Source organism: Bombina bombina, chromosome 2 (genome assembly GCF_027579735.1).
Source record: "Bombina bombina isolate aBomBom1 chromosome 2, aBomBom1.pri, whole genome shotgun sequence".
Taxonomy (NCBI): domain Eukaryota; kingdom Metazoa; phylum Chordata; class Amphibia; order Anura; family Bombinatoridae; genus Bombina; species Bombina bombina.
The window spans coordinates 473,233,140-473,249,649 of record NC_069500.1 but is presented as its reverse complement, the minus strand read 5'-3'; the positions used below and the strand labels follow the sequence as shown (position 1 = coordinate 473,249,649).

The window sequence follows — 16,510 nt, the reverse complement described above, 5'->3', positions numbered from 1 at the left end:
CATTTTGTAATGAAGGATTTAAATTGTTTATCATTATTTATCTTGACATTCATTTGCTCTATAATTACCGGAGTATTCATTTTCTGGCCAAATTCAGCAATAATGGGGTATTTTTCTGCTTTCCAGTACCGCAATATTTTCCTTGCTACCTGCACTGCAGTAGTTATTAAGGGGAGATCTTCACTTGCGATCTGTCTTGAAAACATAAGAAATATACCGATGGCAGGCGTAAAGGTCACCTTCTGTCCCAGAAACTTGTTGAGCCAGAAGGAGACCCTTTTCCAAAATTGTAAAATCTTCCCACAATACCAAAAACAATGAAGAATATCTACATAAGGAGCGCGACAGTGATAACATTCTCCCCTAGCATTGTTATCCCAGTTAGCAAGCAATTTAGGGGTGATGTATGCAAGATTAAAAAGGTAGCTATGAGTTTCTTTCCATGACGTATTCTTATAACCAACAACCGAAAAGCTACGCTTAATATCTTGACCTGACACACCTGGAGGTAATTACTGACATTTATTAGTAAATGTTCTATCTGTGCTTCGCCTAACCTGTTCATCATTTTATACCAAATTGATATTGGATGACCGGTCTGAAATATCTGGATACCATCTTCAACTGTCCCTAACTCCAGGCTAGTATGAATATAGTACTCGAAATCTCCAAACTGTATCCATGGTATGTTCATACAGTGTATTTTTAAATAAGTTAAATATAACAAGAGTTTGTTTAAACAGGTTACAATTCAAATATATTATTACTCATATAATATGTTTGCAGTTACTACTCTGTAGTTAATAAAATGATTCATGTCAAGTCATTACCAGTTTTCATTAGCATGCTACAACATGGCACTATTTTATTACACAGTTTGAATATCCCCCCCCCATTACAAGTATAAAATGCACAGACACAAAGTCTTAGGTGATATTGTGGTTTGTTACATACAACTTATTGGAGAAAAATGCCTTTCTTATCCAACGCCAACCAGAAAATGCTCACAGAATTTTTAGGATTGATCTTTAATGAGTGAAGTGGAATTAGTCTTCTGTCTTGTGTAGATGGCTTCAGTTCTACCTTCTGTTTTTGCTGCATGTCGGGCCAGTGTGAAAAGATAATCACTCAACCTGTAAAAAATGAATTTGAATCTCTATTTAGAGAAATAGCAAGAAAATGTTGTAAAAGAAGCAGTGGAATACTAATAAAGTTATAATACTACAAGGTGTTTCTACACAAGACTGCCAGTAGCCATAATTCTCTGATAATGAATGATACTGAGTGTGCAGAAAAACAAAATCTATGTTTACCTAATAATTTAATTTCTTTCATTGTTGTGAGAGTTCACAAGCCATTACTCCTGGGATTCAAAACACCTGCCCACTGGGAGGAGACCAAGATTCCCAAAGCACTAAGAGTACTTAGAGGGACGCTTAACACCCGTCTTCTAATAATCCCTAATACCTACTTTTTATTATTAGTAAAAATAAAATAATCACTGCTGTCTATTTTATCTGTTCATCTTACCTCCAACCTGTTGAAGGAGATTGTTTTGAAGTACAGTGTTGATCCAGTTCTTGATTTTCCTATGTAAGCTGCCATATTGTAACGTACGTTTCAGGGGCACAGCATATTACATGGAGAATCACATCTGTCTGCAGCCTCTGAACATACATATTTGTCACTTACAGTATAAATGTATTAGCTTTCCCTATCTAACCCACATTTTATGCAGCACAATTGAAATAAAATGCTTTATAAGCATTGTTTATGTTTTTAACACCCCCACAGCAGTCACATGACACACACAGGATAGCTTGTGTGCAGTTTGAAGAGTACCTGTGGGCAGTTTGAAGAGTAAAACTGTGTGTGTGTGTGTGTGTGTGTGGGGGGGGGTGTTAAAAACATAAACAGTGCTTATAAAGCATTTTATTTCAATTGTGCTGCATAAAATGTGGGTTAGATAGGGAAAGCTAATACATTTATACTGTAAGTGACAAATAAATATGCATGTTCAGAGGCTGCAGACAGATGTGATTCTCCAAGTAATATACTGTGTGTGTCATGTGACTGATGTGCCCCAGTATGTTACAATATGGTGGCTTGCATAGGAAATCGAGCACTGGATCAACACTGTACTTCAAAACAATCTTCGTCAACAGTTTGGGGTAAGAGGAAGATATAAAATAGACAGCAGTGATTATTTTATTTTTTATTAATAAGAAAAAGTAGGTTTTAGCAATTTTCATCACGTGTTAAATGTCCCTTTTATCCCTCGCACTTCTCTAGTATTCTAGTCTGATATATCTCCAAGAAATGAGAAATAGAAATGGACACAGGAGGGAAATGAAGGTGCAAATTAGAACTGCTGCCAGAAAAAAAATTAATTGCATGAAAATAGGCAGGTCTCGTGGACACTCACTGCAATAAAAGAAATACATTTTTAAGGTAAGCATACATTTTGTTTTCTTTCATAAGGTGGTGAGAGTCCACAAACCATTACTCCTGGAAACTAATTCCCAAGCTGTGGAGTATATGAGTTATTGGGTAGGATAAAAACATTTTAAAGGCAGAAACCTAATTACCAAACCCTCCTGCCTGAAGGGCTCTCCGACCAAATAAATCAAAGTGGTAGAATAGAGAGAAAGTTTGTTGTTGCCTTGCAAGTTTATTCAATATAATCCTTGTTCTTGTAAATCCAAGAAGTAGAAACTGATCTAGAAAAAAGGGCAATAATGCATTTTGGAAAAGACTATCTAGTCTCAAAGTAATCCTTGGTAATGGGCAGATTTAATCAAACAAAGGTAGACAGCAGTTCCAACATAAAATCCAGTATTTATTAGTTGCACACAAGATTTAAAATAGAAGTATCAGTTCACATGAAATAAACAGTCCAGAACCAGATAAGACCACTTATGCTTTTCGGCTTACAACGTAATCATAGCTGAAGGCCACCTGTACACAATTACTTATTTAAAGACCACACAGAAACCTCATTGGCTGAAAACACTCAATGCTGTCTGTAAAAATACATCTAAATTTAAAGGGACAGTCAACACCAGAATTTTTGTTATTTAAAAAGATAGATAATCCCTTTATTACCCATTCCCCAGTTTTGCATAACCAACACTGTTATATTAATACACTTTTTACTGCTGTGACTAACTTGTATCTAAGGCTCTTCTGACCGCCCCTAATCACATGACTTTTAGTTATTATCTATTGACTTGCAGTTTAGCCAATTAGTGCAGTGTCTGCCACAACTCACGGGCGTGCTCACAATGCTATCTATATGGTTTACCTGAACTACTCTCCCCTGCTGTGAAAAGCAAATACAAAAGCATGTGATTAGAGGCGGCCTTCAAGGGCTTAGAAATTATCATATGAGCCTTTCTAGGTTTGCTCTCAACTAGAATACCAAGAAAACAAAGCAAAATTGTTGATAAAAGTAAATTGGAAAGTTGTTTAAAATTACATGCCCGATTTGAAAAATAAAAGTTTTAAAAATAAGTTGAAAAACTATTATACACACTATTAACATGACGGTAATGCTAAGCTGTTACTAAAAACATTGGTATTTGTGTCTATTCAATTATTAAAAATAAAAAAATAAAAATATACACACATACATACATATATCATTCATTTAGCAAAAACAACAAACAAGTTTGCCTCAAAAGAGAGTATATGGCATTTGTGGTTTGGCAGTGCAGCTGAATTTCCCCCTTGAAGAAGTCCGGTAAAAATGTTTATCCTCTCAATGAATAGAAGCAGAGTCATTGTGGTGAACCCTGAGAGGGTAAGATGTATACTCCTTTCACTTTTAAATACACCCTGAGTAGTTTGTCTGCACATCATCTGGAAACCATTATTTAAGGATTGGCGATATCCTTTAGCGTTTTGGCTAAATCGCCTGATTAACAAAGAAGCAAAGAAACTGATGTGGTCCTCTGACCTTTATGTGAACCAAACAAAATTAAAGGATTGTCTAAAAACCTTTGTACTTTAAACGTAGAATTCTAATGTCATTACTTAATTTAGATATTGTAAGAGACTATCAAATGAATTCTTTGGATTAGGACAAGAGATGGACTATAAACTCCTGATTGTGGATATCCAAAAAATCCCTTAAGATAAAAAAATGACCCCCCCCAAAAGAAAAACTCCAGAAAGTCTGCCAGCAGAAGATATTGCTAAAAAACAAACAAAAAAACAAACCATAATTTATGTAAGAACTTACCTGATAAATTAATTTCTTTCATAGTGGCAGTCCATGAGCTAGTGACCTATGGGCTATACATTCCTACCAGGAGGGGGCAAAGTTTCCCAAACCTCAAAATGCCTATAAATACACCTCCCACCACACTCATACCTTAGTTTAACATATAGCCAATTAGTGAGCATACAAAAAGAGGAACTGGAAAAAATAATGTGCTTTTATACAAAAAAAACATAATTTATGTAAGAACTTACCTGATAAATTCATTTCTTTCATATTAGCAAGAGTCCATGAGCTAGTGACGTATGGGATATACATTCCTACCAGGAGGGGCAAAGTTTCCCAAACCTTAAAATGCCTATAAATACACCCCTCACCACACCCACAATTCAGTTTAACGAATAGCCAAGAAGTGGGGTGATAAGAAAAAAGTGCGAAAGCATATAAAATAAGGAATTGGAATAATTGTGCTTTATACAAAAAAATCAAAACCACCACAAAAAAAGGGCGGGCCTCATGGACTCTTGCTAATATGAAAGAAATTAAGTTCTTACATAAATTATGTTTTCTTTCATGTAATTAGCAAGAGTCCATGAGCTAGTGACGTATGGGATAATGATTACCCAAGATGTGGATCTTTCCACGCAAGAGTCACTAGAGAGGGAGGGATAAAATAAAGACAGCCAATTCCTGCTGAAAAAAATCCACACCCAGAATAAAATTTTAATGAAAAAACATAAGCAGAAGATTCAAACTGAAACCACTGCCTGAAGTACGTTTCTACCAAAAACTGCTTCAGAAGAAGAAAACACATCAAAATGGTAGAATTTAGTAAAAGCATGCAAAGAGAACCAAGTTGCTGCTTTGCAAATCTGATCAACCGAAGCTTCATTCCTAAACGCCCAGGAAGTAGAAACTGACCTAGTAGAATGAGCTGTAATCCTTTGAGGCGGAGTGTTACCCGACTCAACATAGGCATGATGAAATAAAGATTTCAAACAAGATGCCAAAGAAATGACAGAAGCTTTCTGGCCTTTTCTAGAACCGGAAAAGATGACAAATAGACTAGAAGTCTTTCGGAAAGACTTAGTAGCTTCAACATAATATTACAAAGCTCTAACAGCATCCAAAGAATGCAATGATTTCTCCTTAGAATTCATAGGATTAGGACATAATGAAGGAACCACAATTTCTCTACTAATGTTGTTAGAATTCACAACCTTAGGTAAAAAATTCAAAAGAAGTTCGCAGCACCGCCTTATCCTGATGCAAAATCAGAAAAGGAGACTCACAAAAAAGAGTAGATAATTCGGAGACTTCTGGCAGAAGAGATGACCAAAAGAAACAAAACTTTCCAAGAAAGTAATATAACGACCAAAGAATACATGGGTTCAAAAGGAGGAGCTTGAAGAGCCCCCAGAACCAAATTCAAACTCCAAGGAGGAGAAATTGACTTAATGACAGGTTTTATACGAACCACAGGTTGTACAAAACAATGAATATCAGGAAGATTAGCAATCCTTCTGTGAAAAAGAACAGAAAGAGCAGAGATTTGTCTTTCAAGGAACTTGCGGACAAACCTTTATCTAAACCATCCTGAAGAAACTGTAAAATTCTCGGTATTCAAAAAGAATGCCAAGAAAAAAGATGAGAAAGACACTAAGAAATATAAGTCTTCCAGACTCTATAATATATCTCTCTAGATACAGATTTACGAGCCTGTCACATAGTATCAATCACAGAGTCAGAGAAACCTCTTTGACCAAGAATCAAGCGTTCAAACTCCATACCTTAAAATTAAGGTTTTGAGATCCTGATGGAAAAAAAGAACCTTGAGACAGAAAGACTGGTCTTAACGGAAGAGTCCACAGCTGGCAAGAGGCCATCCGGACAAGATCCGCATACCAAAACCTGTGAGGCCATGCTGGAGCTACCAGCAGGACAAACGAGCATTCCTTTAGAATATTGGAGAATACCCTTGGAAGAAGAACTAGAGGTGGAAAGATATAGGCAGGATGACACTTGTAAGGAAGAGATAATGCATCCACTGCCTCCGCCCGAGGATCCCGGGATCCGGACAGATACCAGGGAAGTTTCTTGTTTAGATGAGAAGCCATCAGATCTATTTCTGGGAGTTCCCACATTTGAACAATCTGATGAAAAACCTCTGGGTGAAGAGACCATTCGCCCAGGTGCAACGTTTGGCGACTGAGATAATCCGCTTTCCAATTGTCCATACCTGGGATATGAACCGCAGAGATTAGACAGGAGCTGGATTCCGCCCAAACCAAAATTAATTGATGTATGCCACAGTTGTGACATTGTCTATCTGAAAACAAATGAACAACTCTCTCTTCAGAAGAGGCCAAGACTGAAGAGCTCTGAAAATTGCACGGAGTTCCAAAATATTGATCGGAAATCTCACCTCCTGAGATTCGCAAACCCCTTGTGCCGTCAGATACCCCCACACAGCTCCCCAACCTGTAAGACTTGCATCTGTTGAGATTATAGTCCAGGTCGGAAGAACAAAGAAGCCCCCTGAACTAAACGATGGTGATCTGTCCACCATGTCAGAGAGTGTCGTATAATCGGTTTAAAGATATTAATTGAGATATCTTTGAGTAATCCCTGCACCATTGGTTCAGCATACAGAGCTGAAGAGGTCGCATGTGAAAACGAGCAAAGGAGATCGCATCTGATGCGGCAGTCCTAAGACCTAAAATTTCCATGCATAAGGCTACCAAAGGGAATGATTGTGACTGAAGGTTTTGACAAGCTGATCAATGTTAAACTTCTCTTGTCTGACAAGGACAACGTCATAGACACTGAATCTATCTAGAAACCTAAAAAGGTTACCCTTGTCTGAGGAATCAATGAACTGATTGGTAAACTGATCCTCCAACCATGAACTTGAAGAAACAACACAAGTCGATTCGTATGAGATTCTTCGAAAATGAGAAGACTGAACAAGTACCAAGATATCGTCCAAAACCCTGATCTCTGATTACAGAAAGAAGGGCACCGAGAACCTTTGAAAAAAATTCTTGGAACTGAGGCTAGGCCAAACGGTAGAGCCAGAAAACTGGTAATGCTTGTCTAAAAAGAGAATCTCAGACACTAAAAGTGATCTGGATGAATCGGAATATGCAGATACGCATCCTGTAAATCTATTGTAGACATATAATGCCCTTGCTAAACAAAAGGCAGGATAGTCCTACAGTTACCATCTTGAATGTTGGTATCCTTACATAACGATTCAATATTGAAAGATCCGGAACTGGTCTGAAGGAATTGACCTTCTTTGGTACAATGAAGAGACAAAATAAAACCCCAGCCCCTGTTCCAGAACTGGAACTGGCATAATTACTCCAGCCAACTCTAGATCTGAAACACATTTCAGAAATGCTGAGCCTTTGCTGTGTTAACTGGGACACGGGAAAGAAAAAAATCTCTTAGCAGGAGGCCTTAACTTGAAGCCAATTCTGTACCTTTCTGAAACAATGTTCTGAAACCAGAGATGAGAACGAAATTGATCCAAATTTCTTTGAAGAAAACGTAATCTGCCCCATACCAGCTGAGCTGGAATAAGGGCCGCACCTTCATGGGTACTTAGGAGCTGGCTATAGGTTTCTATAAGGCTTGGATATTTTCCAAACTAATACCGCTCCTGAGAATGAAGGATCAGGCTTTTGTTCCTTGTTGTGAGGAAAGGAACGAAAAACAGAATTTATGTTTACCTGATAAATTACTTTCTCCAACGGTGTGTCCGGTCCACGGCGTCATCCTTACTTGTGGGATATTCTCCTCCCCAACAGGAAATGGCAAAGAGCCCAGCAAAGCTGGTCACATGATCCCTCCTAGGCTCCGCCTACCCCAGTCATTCGACCGACGTTAAGGAGGAATATTTGCATAGGAGAAACCATATGTTACCGTGGTGACTGTAGTTAAAGAAAATAAATTATCAGACCTGATTAAAAAAACCAGGGCGGGCCGTGGACCGGACACACCGTTGGAGAAAGTAATTTATCAGGTAAACATAAATTCTGTTTTCTCCAACATAGGTGTGTCCGGTCCACGGCGTCATCCTTACTTGTGGGAACCAATACCAAAGCTTTAGGACACGGATGAAGGGAGGGAGCAAATCAGGTCGCCTAAATGGAAGGCACCACGGCTTGCAAAACCTTTCTCCCAAAAATAGCCTCAGAAGAAGCAAAAAGTATCAAATTTGTAAAATTTAGAAAAAGTGTGCAGTGAAGACCAAGTCACTGCCTTACATATCTGATCAACAGAAGCCTCGTTCTTGAAGGCCCATGTGGAAGCCACAGCCCTAGTGGAGTGAGCTGTGATTCTTTCAGGAGGCTGCCGTCCGGCAGTCTCATAAGCCAATCGGATAATGCTTTTAATCCAGAAGGAGAGAGAGGTAGAAGTTGCTTTTTGACCTCTCCGTTTACCAGAATAAACAACAAACAAAGACAAAGTTTGTCTGAAATCCTTAGTAGCTGCTAAGTAAAATTTGAGAGCACGAACTACATCCAAGTTGTGCAACAAACGTTCCTTCTTTGAAACTGGATTAGGACACAAAGAAGGCACAACTATCTCCTGGTTAATGTTTTTGTTAGAAACAACTTTGGAAGAAAACCAGGTTTAGTACGCAAAACCACCTTATCTGCATGGAACACCAGATAAGGAGAAGAACACTGCAGAGCAGATAATTCTGAAACTCTTCTAGCAGAAGAAATTGCAACCAAAAACAAAACTTTCCAAGATAATAACTTAATATCAACGGAATGTAAGGGTTCAAACGGAACCCCCTAAAGAACTGAAAGAACTAGGTTGAGACTCCAAGGAGGAGTCAAAATTTTGTAAACAGGCTTGATTCTAACCAGAGCCTGAACAAAGGCTAGAACATCTGGCACAGCTGCCAGCTTTTTGTGAAGTAACACAGACAAGGCAGAAATCTGTCCCATCAAGGAACTTGCAGATAAACCTTTTTCCAATCCTTCTCGAAGGAAGGATAGACTCTTAGGAATCTTAACCTTGTCCCAAGGGAATCCTGCAGATTCACACCAACAGATATACCAAATTATGTGGTAATTTTTCTGGTTACAGGCTTTCAGGCCTGAACAAGAGTATTAATAACAGAATCTGAGAACCCTCGCTTTGATAAGATCAAGCGTTCAATCTCCAAGCAGTCAGCTGGAGTGGGTCGAACGGACCTAGAACAAGAAGGTCTCGTCTCGAAGGTAGCTTCCATGGTGGAGCCGATGACATATTCACCAGATCTGCATACCAAGTCCTGCGTGGCCACGCAGGAGCTATCAAAATCACCGACGCCCTCTCCTGATTGATTCTGGCTACCAGCCTGGGGATGAGAGGAAACGGCGGGAACACATAAGCTAGTTTGAAGGTCCAAGGTGCTACTAGTGCATCCACTAGAGCCGCCTTGGGATCCCTGGAACTGTACCCGTAGTAAGGAACTCTGAAGTTCTGACGAGAGGCCATCAGATCCATGTCTGGAATGCCCCACGGTTGAGTGACTTGGGCAAAGATTTCCGGATGGAGTTCCCACTCCCCCGGATGCAATGTCTGACGACTCAGAAAATCCGCTTCCCAATTTTCCACTCCTGGGATGTGGATAGCAGACAGGTGGCAGGAGTGAGACTCCGCCCATAGAATGATTTTGGTCACTTCTTCCATCGCTAGGGAACTCCTTGTTCCCCCCTGATGGTTGATGTATGAACTTGGCCCTCGCTAGCTGAGGCCAAGCTTTGAGAGCATTGAATATCGCTCTCAGTTCCAGAATATTTATCGGTAGAAGAGATTCTACCCGAGACCAAAGACCCTGAGCTTTCAGGGATCCCCAGACCGCGCCCCAGCCCATCAGACTGGCGTCGGTCGTGACAAGGACCCACTCTGGTCTGCGGAAGGTCATCCCTTGTGACAGGTTGTCCAGGGACAGCCACCAACGGAATGAGTCTCTGGTCCTCTGATTTACTTGTATCTTCGGAGACAAGTCTGTATAAACCCCATTCCACTGACTGAGCATGAACAGTTGTAATGGTCTTAGATGAATGCGCACAAAAGGAACTATGTCCATTGCCGCAACCATCAAACCTATCACTTCCATGCACTGCGCTATGGAAGGAAGAGGAACGGAATGAAGTATCCGACAAGAGTCTAGAAGTTTTGTTTTTCTGGCTTCTGTCAGAAAAATCCTCATTTCTAAGGAGTCTATTATAGTTCCCAAGAAGGGAACCCTCGTTGACGGAGATAGAGAACTCTTTTCCACGTTCACTTTCCATCCGTGAGATCTGAGAAAGGCCAGGACAATGTCCGTGTGAGCCTTTACTGAGGAAGGGACGACGCTCGAATCAGAATGTCGTCCAAGTAAGGTACTACAGCAATGCCCCTTGGTCTTAGCACCGCCAGAAGGGACCCTAGTACCTATGAGAAAATCCTAGGAGCAGTGGCTAATCCGAAAGAAAACGCCACGAACTGGAAATGCTTGTCCAGGAATTCAAACCTTAGGAAACCGATGATGTTCCTTGTGGATAGGAATATGTAGATACGCATCCTTGAAATCCACCTTGGTCATGAATTGACCTTCCTGGATGAAAGGAAGGAGTGTTCGAATGGTTTCCATCTTGAACGATGGAACCTTGAGAAACTTGTTCAAGATCTTGAGATCTAAGATTGGTCCTGAACGTTCCCTCTTTTTTGGGAACTATGAACAGATTGGAGTAGGACCCCATCCCTTGTTCTCCTAATGGAACAGGATGAATCACTCCCATTTTTAGCAGGTCTTCTACCCAATGTAAGAATGCCTGTCTTCTTATGTGATCTGAAGACAACTGAGACCTGTGGAACCTCCCCCTTGGAGGAAGCCCCTTGAACTCCAGAGAATAACCTTGGGAGACTATTTCTAGCGCCCAAGGATCCAGAACATCTCTTGCCCCCAGCCTGAGCGAAGAGAGAGAGTCTGCCCCCCACCAGATCCGGGTCCCGGATCGGGGGCCCGCATTTCATGCTGGTCTTGGTAGCAGTGGCAGGTTTCCTGGCCTGCTCTCTTTTGTTCCAGCCTTGCATAGGTCTCCAGGCTGGATTGGCTTGAGAAGTATTACCTTCCTGCTTAAAGGACATAGCCCTTGGGGCTGATCCGTTTCTGCGAAAGGGACGAAACTTAGGTTTATTTTTGGTCTTGAAAAGACCTATCCTGAGGAAGGGCGTGGCCCTTGCCCCCAGTGATATCAGAGATAATCTCTTTCAAGTCAGGGCCAAAGAGGGTTTTCCCCTTGAAAGGAATGTCAAGCAATTTGTTCTTGGAAGACGCATCCGCTGCCCCAAGATTTTAACCAAAGCGCTCTGCGCCACAATAGCAAACCCAGAATTTTATCGCCGCTAACCTAGCCTATTGCCAGGTGGCGTCTAGGGTGAAAGAATTAGCCAATTTAAGAGCACGAATTCTGTCCATATTCTCCTCATAAGAAGAAGAATTACTAATAATCGCCTTTCCTAGCTCATCAAACTAGAAACACGCGGCTGCAGTGACAGGGACAATGCATGCAATTGGTTGTAGAAGGGAACCTTGCTGAACAAACATCTTTAGCAGACCTTCTAATTTTTTTATCCATAGGATCTTGGAAAGCACAACTATCTTCTATGGGTATAGTGGCGCGCTTGTGTAGAGTAGAAACCGCCCCCTCGACCTTGGGGACTGTCTGCCATCAGTCCTTTCTGGGGTCGACTATAGGAAAACAATTTTATAAATATGGGGGGAGGTACTAAAGGTATACCGGGCCTGTCCCATTCTTCACTAACAATGTACGCCACCCGCTTGGATATAGGAAAAGCTTTGGGGGGCCCCGGGGCCTCTAAGAACTTTTCCATTTTACATAGTGGTTCTGGAATGACCAGATAATCACAATCATCCAAATTGGATAACACCTCCTTAAGCAGAGCGCGGAGATGTTCCAACTTAAATTTAAAAGTAATCACATCAGGTTCAGCTTATTGAGAAATGTTTCCTGAATCTGAAATTTCTCCCTCAGACAAAACCTCCCTGGCCCCCTCAGACTGGTGTAGGGGCCCTTCAGAAACCATATCATCAGCGTTGTCATGCTCTACAGAATTTTCTAAAACAGAGCAGTCGCGCTTTCACTGATAAGTGGGCATATTGGCTAAAATGTTTTTGATAGAATTATCCATTACAGCCGTTAAATGTTGCATAGTAAGGAGTATTGGCGCACTAGATGTACTAGGGGCCTCCTGTATGGGCAAGACTGGTGTAGACGAAGGAGGGGATGATGCAGTACCATGCTTACTCCCCTCACTTGAGGAATCATCTTGGGCATCATTTTTACTAAATCTTTTTATGACATAAAATACATATAGTTAAATGAGAAGGAACCTTGGTTTCCCCACAGTCAGAACACAATCTATCTGGAAGTTCAGACATTGTAAACAGGCATAAACTTGATAACAAAGCACAAAAAAACGTTTTAAAATAAAACCGTTACTGTCACTTTAAATTTTAAACTAAACACACTTTATTACTGCAATTGCGAAAAAGTATGAAGGAATTGTTCAAAATTCACCAAAATTTCACCACAGTGTCTTAAAGCCTTAAAAGTATTGCACACCAAATTTGGAAGCTTTAACCCTTAAAATAACGGAACCGGAGCCGTTTTTATATTTAACCCCTTTACAGTCCCTGGAATCTGCTTTGCTGAGACCCAACCAAGCCCAAAGGGGAATACGATACCAAATGATGCCTTCAGAAAGACTTTTCTGTGTATCAGAGCTCCACACACATGCAGCTGCATGCCATGCTGTCCTCAAAAACAAGTGCGCCATTACCGCGCGAAAATGAGGCTCTGACTATGATTAGGGAAAGCCCCTAAAGAATAAGGTGTCAAAAACAGTGCCTGCCGATATAATCATATCAAAATACCCAGAATAAATGATTCCTCAAGGCTAAATATGTGTTAATAATGAATCGATTTAGCCCAAAAAGAGTCTACAGTCTTAATAAGCCCTTGTGAAGCCCTTATTTACTATCTTAATAAACATGGCTTACCGGATCCCATAGGGAAAATGACAGCTTCCAGCATTACATCGTCTTGTTAGAATGTGTCATACCTCAAGCAGTAAGAGACTGCACACTGTTCCCCCAACTGAAGTTAATTGCTCTCAACAGTCCTGTGTGGAACAGCCATGGATTTTAGTTACGGTGCTAAAATCATTTTCCTCATACAAACAGAAATCTTCATCTCTTTTCTGTTTCTGAGTAAATAGTACATACCAGCACTATTTTAAAAATAACAAACTCTTGATTGAATAATAAAAACTACAGTTAACACTAAAAAACTCTAAGCCATCTCCGTGGAGATGTTGCCTGTACAACGGCAAAGAGAATGACTGGGGTAGGCGGAGCCTAGGAGGGATCATGTGACCAGCTTTGCTGGGCTCTTTGCCATTTCCTGTTGGGGAGGAGAATATCCCACAAGTAAGGATGACGCCGTGGACCGGACACACCTATGTTGGAGAAAAGATTATTAGACCTAAATTTACCTTAGATTTTTTATCCTTTGGTAAAAAAGTTCCCTTCCTTCCAGAAACAGTTGAGATAATAATTTATTACCCTGTAAAGAAAGGGAAAGTAAAGTTGACTTAGAAGACATATCAGCATTCCAAGTTTAATCCATAAAGCTTTTCTAGCTAAAATAGCTAGAGACATATACCTGACATCAACTCTAATGATATCAAAAGATGGTATCACCAATAAAATTATTAGCATGTTATAGAATAATAATAATGCTATAAAATTATGATCTGTTACTTGTTGCGCTAAAGCTTCTAACCAAAAAGTTGAAGCTGCAGCAACATCGGCTAAAAATATAGCAGGTCTAAGAAGATTACCTGAACATAAGTAAGCTTTTCTTAGAACGGATTCAATTTTCCTATCTAAAGGATCCTTAAATGAAGTACTATCTGCCGTAGGAATAGTAGTACATTTAGCAGGAGTAGAGACAGCCCCATAACCTTAGGGATTTTGTCCCAAAAAACTCTAATCTGTCAGATGGCACAGGATATAATTGCTTAAACGTTTAGAAGGAGTAAAAACATAATTTATGTAAGAACTTACCTGATAAATTCATTTCTTTCATATTAGCAAGAGTCCATGAGCTAGTGACGTATGGGATATACATTCCTACCAGGAGGGGCAAAGTTTCCCAAACCTCAAAATGCCTATAAATACACCCCTCACCACACCCACAATTCAGTTTAACGAATAGCCAAGAAGTGGGGTGATAAAAAAGTGCGAAAGCATATAAAATAAGGAATTGGAATAATTGTGCTTTATACAAAAAACATAACCACCACAAAAAAAGGGCGGGCCTCATGGACTCTTGCCACTATGAAAGAAATGAATTTATCAGGTAAGTTCTTACATAAATTATGTTTTCTTTCATGTAATTAGCAAGAGTCCATGAGCTAGTGACGTATGGGATAATGACTACCCAAGATGTGGATCTTTCCACACAAGAGTCACTAGAGAGGGAGGGATAAAATAAAGAGAGCCAATTCCTGCTGAAAATAATCCACACCCAAAATAAAGTTTAATGAAAAACATAAGCAGAAGATTCAAACTGAAACCGCTGCCTGAAGTACTTTTCTACCAAAAACTGCTTCAGAAGAAGAAAATACATCAAAATGGTAGAATTTAGTAAAAGTATGCAAAGAGGACCAAGTTGCTGCTTTGCAAATCTGATCAATCAAAGCTTCATTCCTAAACGCCCAGGAAGTAGAAACTGACCTAGTAGAATGAGCAGTGATCCTTTGAGGCGGAGTTTTACCCGACTCAACATAGGCAAGATGAATTAAAGATTTCAACCAAGATGCCAAAGAAATGGCAGAAGCTTTCTGGCCTTTTCTAGAACCGGAAAAGATAACAAATAAACTAGAAGTCTTTCGGAAAGACTTAGTAGCTTCAACGTAATATTTCAAAGCTCTAACAACATCCAAAGAATGCAACGATTTCTCCTTAGAATTCTTAGGATTAGGACATAATGAAGGAACCACAATTTCTCTACTAATGTTGTTGGAATTCACAACTTTAGGTAAAAATTCAAAAGAAGTTCGCAACACTGCCTTATCCTGATGAAAAATCAGAAAAGGAGACTCACAAGAAAGAGCAGATAATTCAGAAACTCTTCTGGCAGAAGAGATTGCCAAAAGGAACAAAACTTTCCAAGAAAGTAATTTAATGTCCAATGAATGCATAGGTTCAAACGGAGGAGCTTGAAGAGCCCCCAGAACCAAATTCAAACTCCAAGGAGGAGAAATTGACTTAATGACAGGTTTTATACAAACCAAAGCTTGAACAAAACAATGAATATCAGGAAGAATAGCAATCTTTCTGTGAAAAAGAACAGAAAGAGCAGAGATTTGACCTTTCAAGGAACTTGCGGACAAACCCTTATCTAAACCATCCTGAAGAAACTGTAAAATTCTCGGTATTCTAAAAGAATGCCAAGAAAAATGATAAGAAAGACACCAAGAAATATAGGTCTTCCAGACTCTATAATATATCTCTCTAGATACAGATTTACGCGCCTGTAACATAGTATTAATCACAGAGTCAGAGAAACCTCTTTGACCAAGAATCAAGCGTTCAATCTCCATACCTTTAAATTTAAGGATTTCAGATCCTGATGGAAAAAAGGACCTTGCGACAGAAGGTCTGGTCTTAACGGAAGAGTCCACGGTTGGCAAGAGGCCATCCGGACAAGATCCGCATACCAAAACCTGTGAGGCCATGCCAGAGCTACCAGCAGAACAAACGAGCATTCCTTCAGAATCTTGGAGATTACTCTTGGAAGAAGAACTAGAGGCGGAAAGATATAGGCAGGATGATACTTCCGAGGAAGTGATAATGCATCCACTGCCTCCGCCTGAGGATCCCGGGATCTGGACAGATACCTGGGAAGTTTCTTGTTTAGATGAGACGCCATCAGATCTATTTCTGGAAGTTCCCACATTTGAACAATCTGAAGAAATACCTCTGGGTGAAGAGACCATTCGCCCGGATGCAACGTTTGACGACTGAGATAATCCGCTTCCCAATTGTCTATACCTGGGATATGAACCGCAGAGATTAGACAGGAGCTGGATTCCGCCCAAACCAGAATTCGAGATACTTCTTTCATAGCCAGAGGACTGTGAGTCCCCCCTTGATGATTGATGTATGCCACAGTTGTGACATTGTCTGTCTGAAAACAAATGAAC

General features: G+C 40.2%; 1 protein-coding gene across 1 annotated transcript in view; it reads right to left on the bottom strand.

Moving 5' to 3' along the window:
- Window positions 1-830: 830 nt before the first annotated feature.
- The window catches only part of MMAB (metabolism of cobalamin associated B), an 88,970-nt gene continuing 73,290 nt past the window's right edge, over window positions 831-16,510 (bottom strand). Inside the window, exon 9 of the mRNA XM_053699832.1 lies at window positions 831-1,133. Coding sequence (XP_053555807.1) covers window positions 1,016-1,133 — 118 coding nt within the window. The 3' untranslated portion in view covers window positions 831-1,015. The remainder of the gene's footprint in view (window positions 1,134-16,510) is intronic.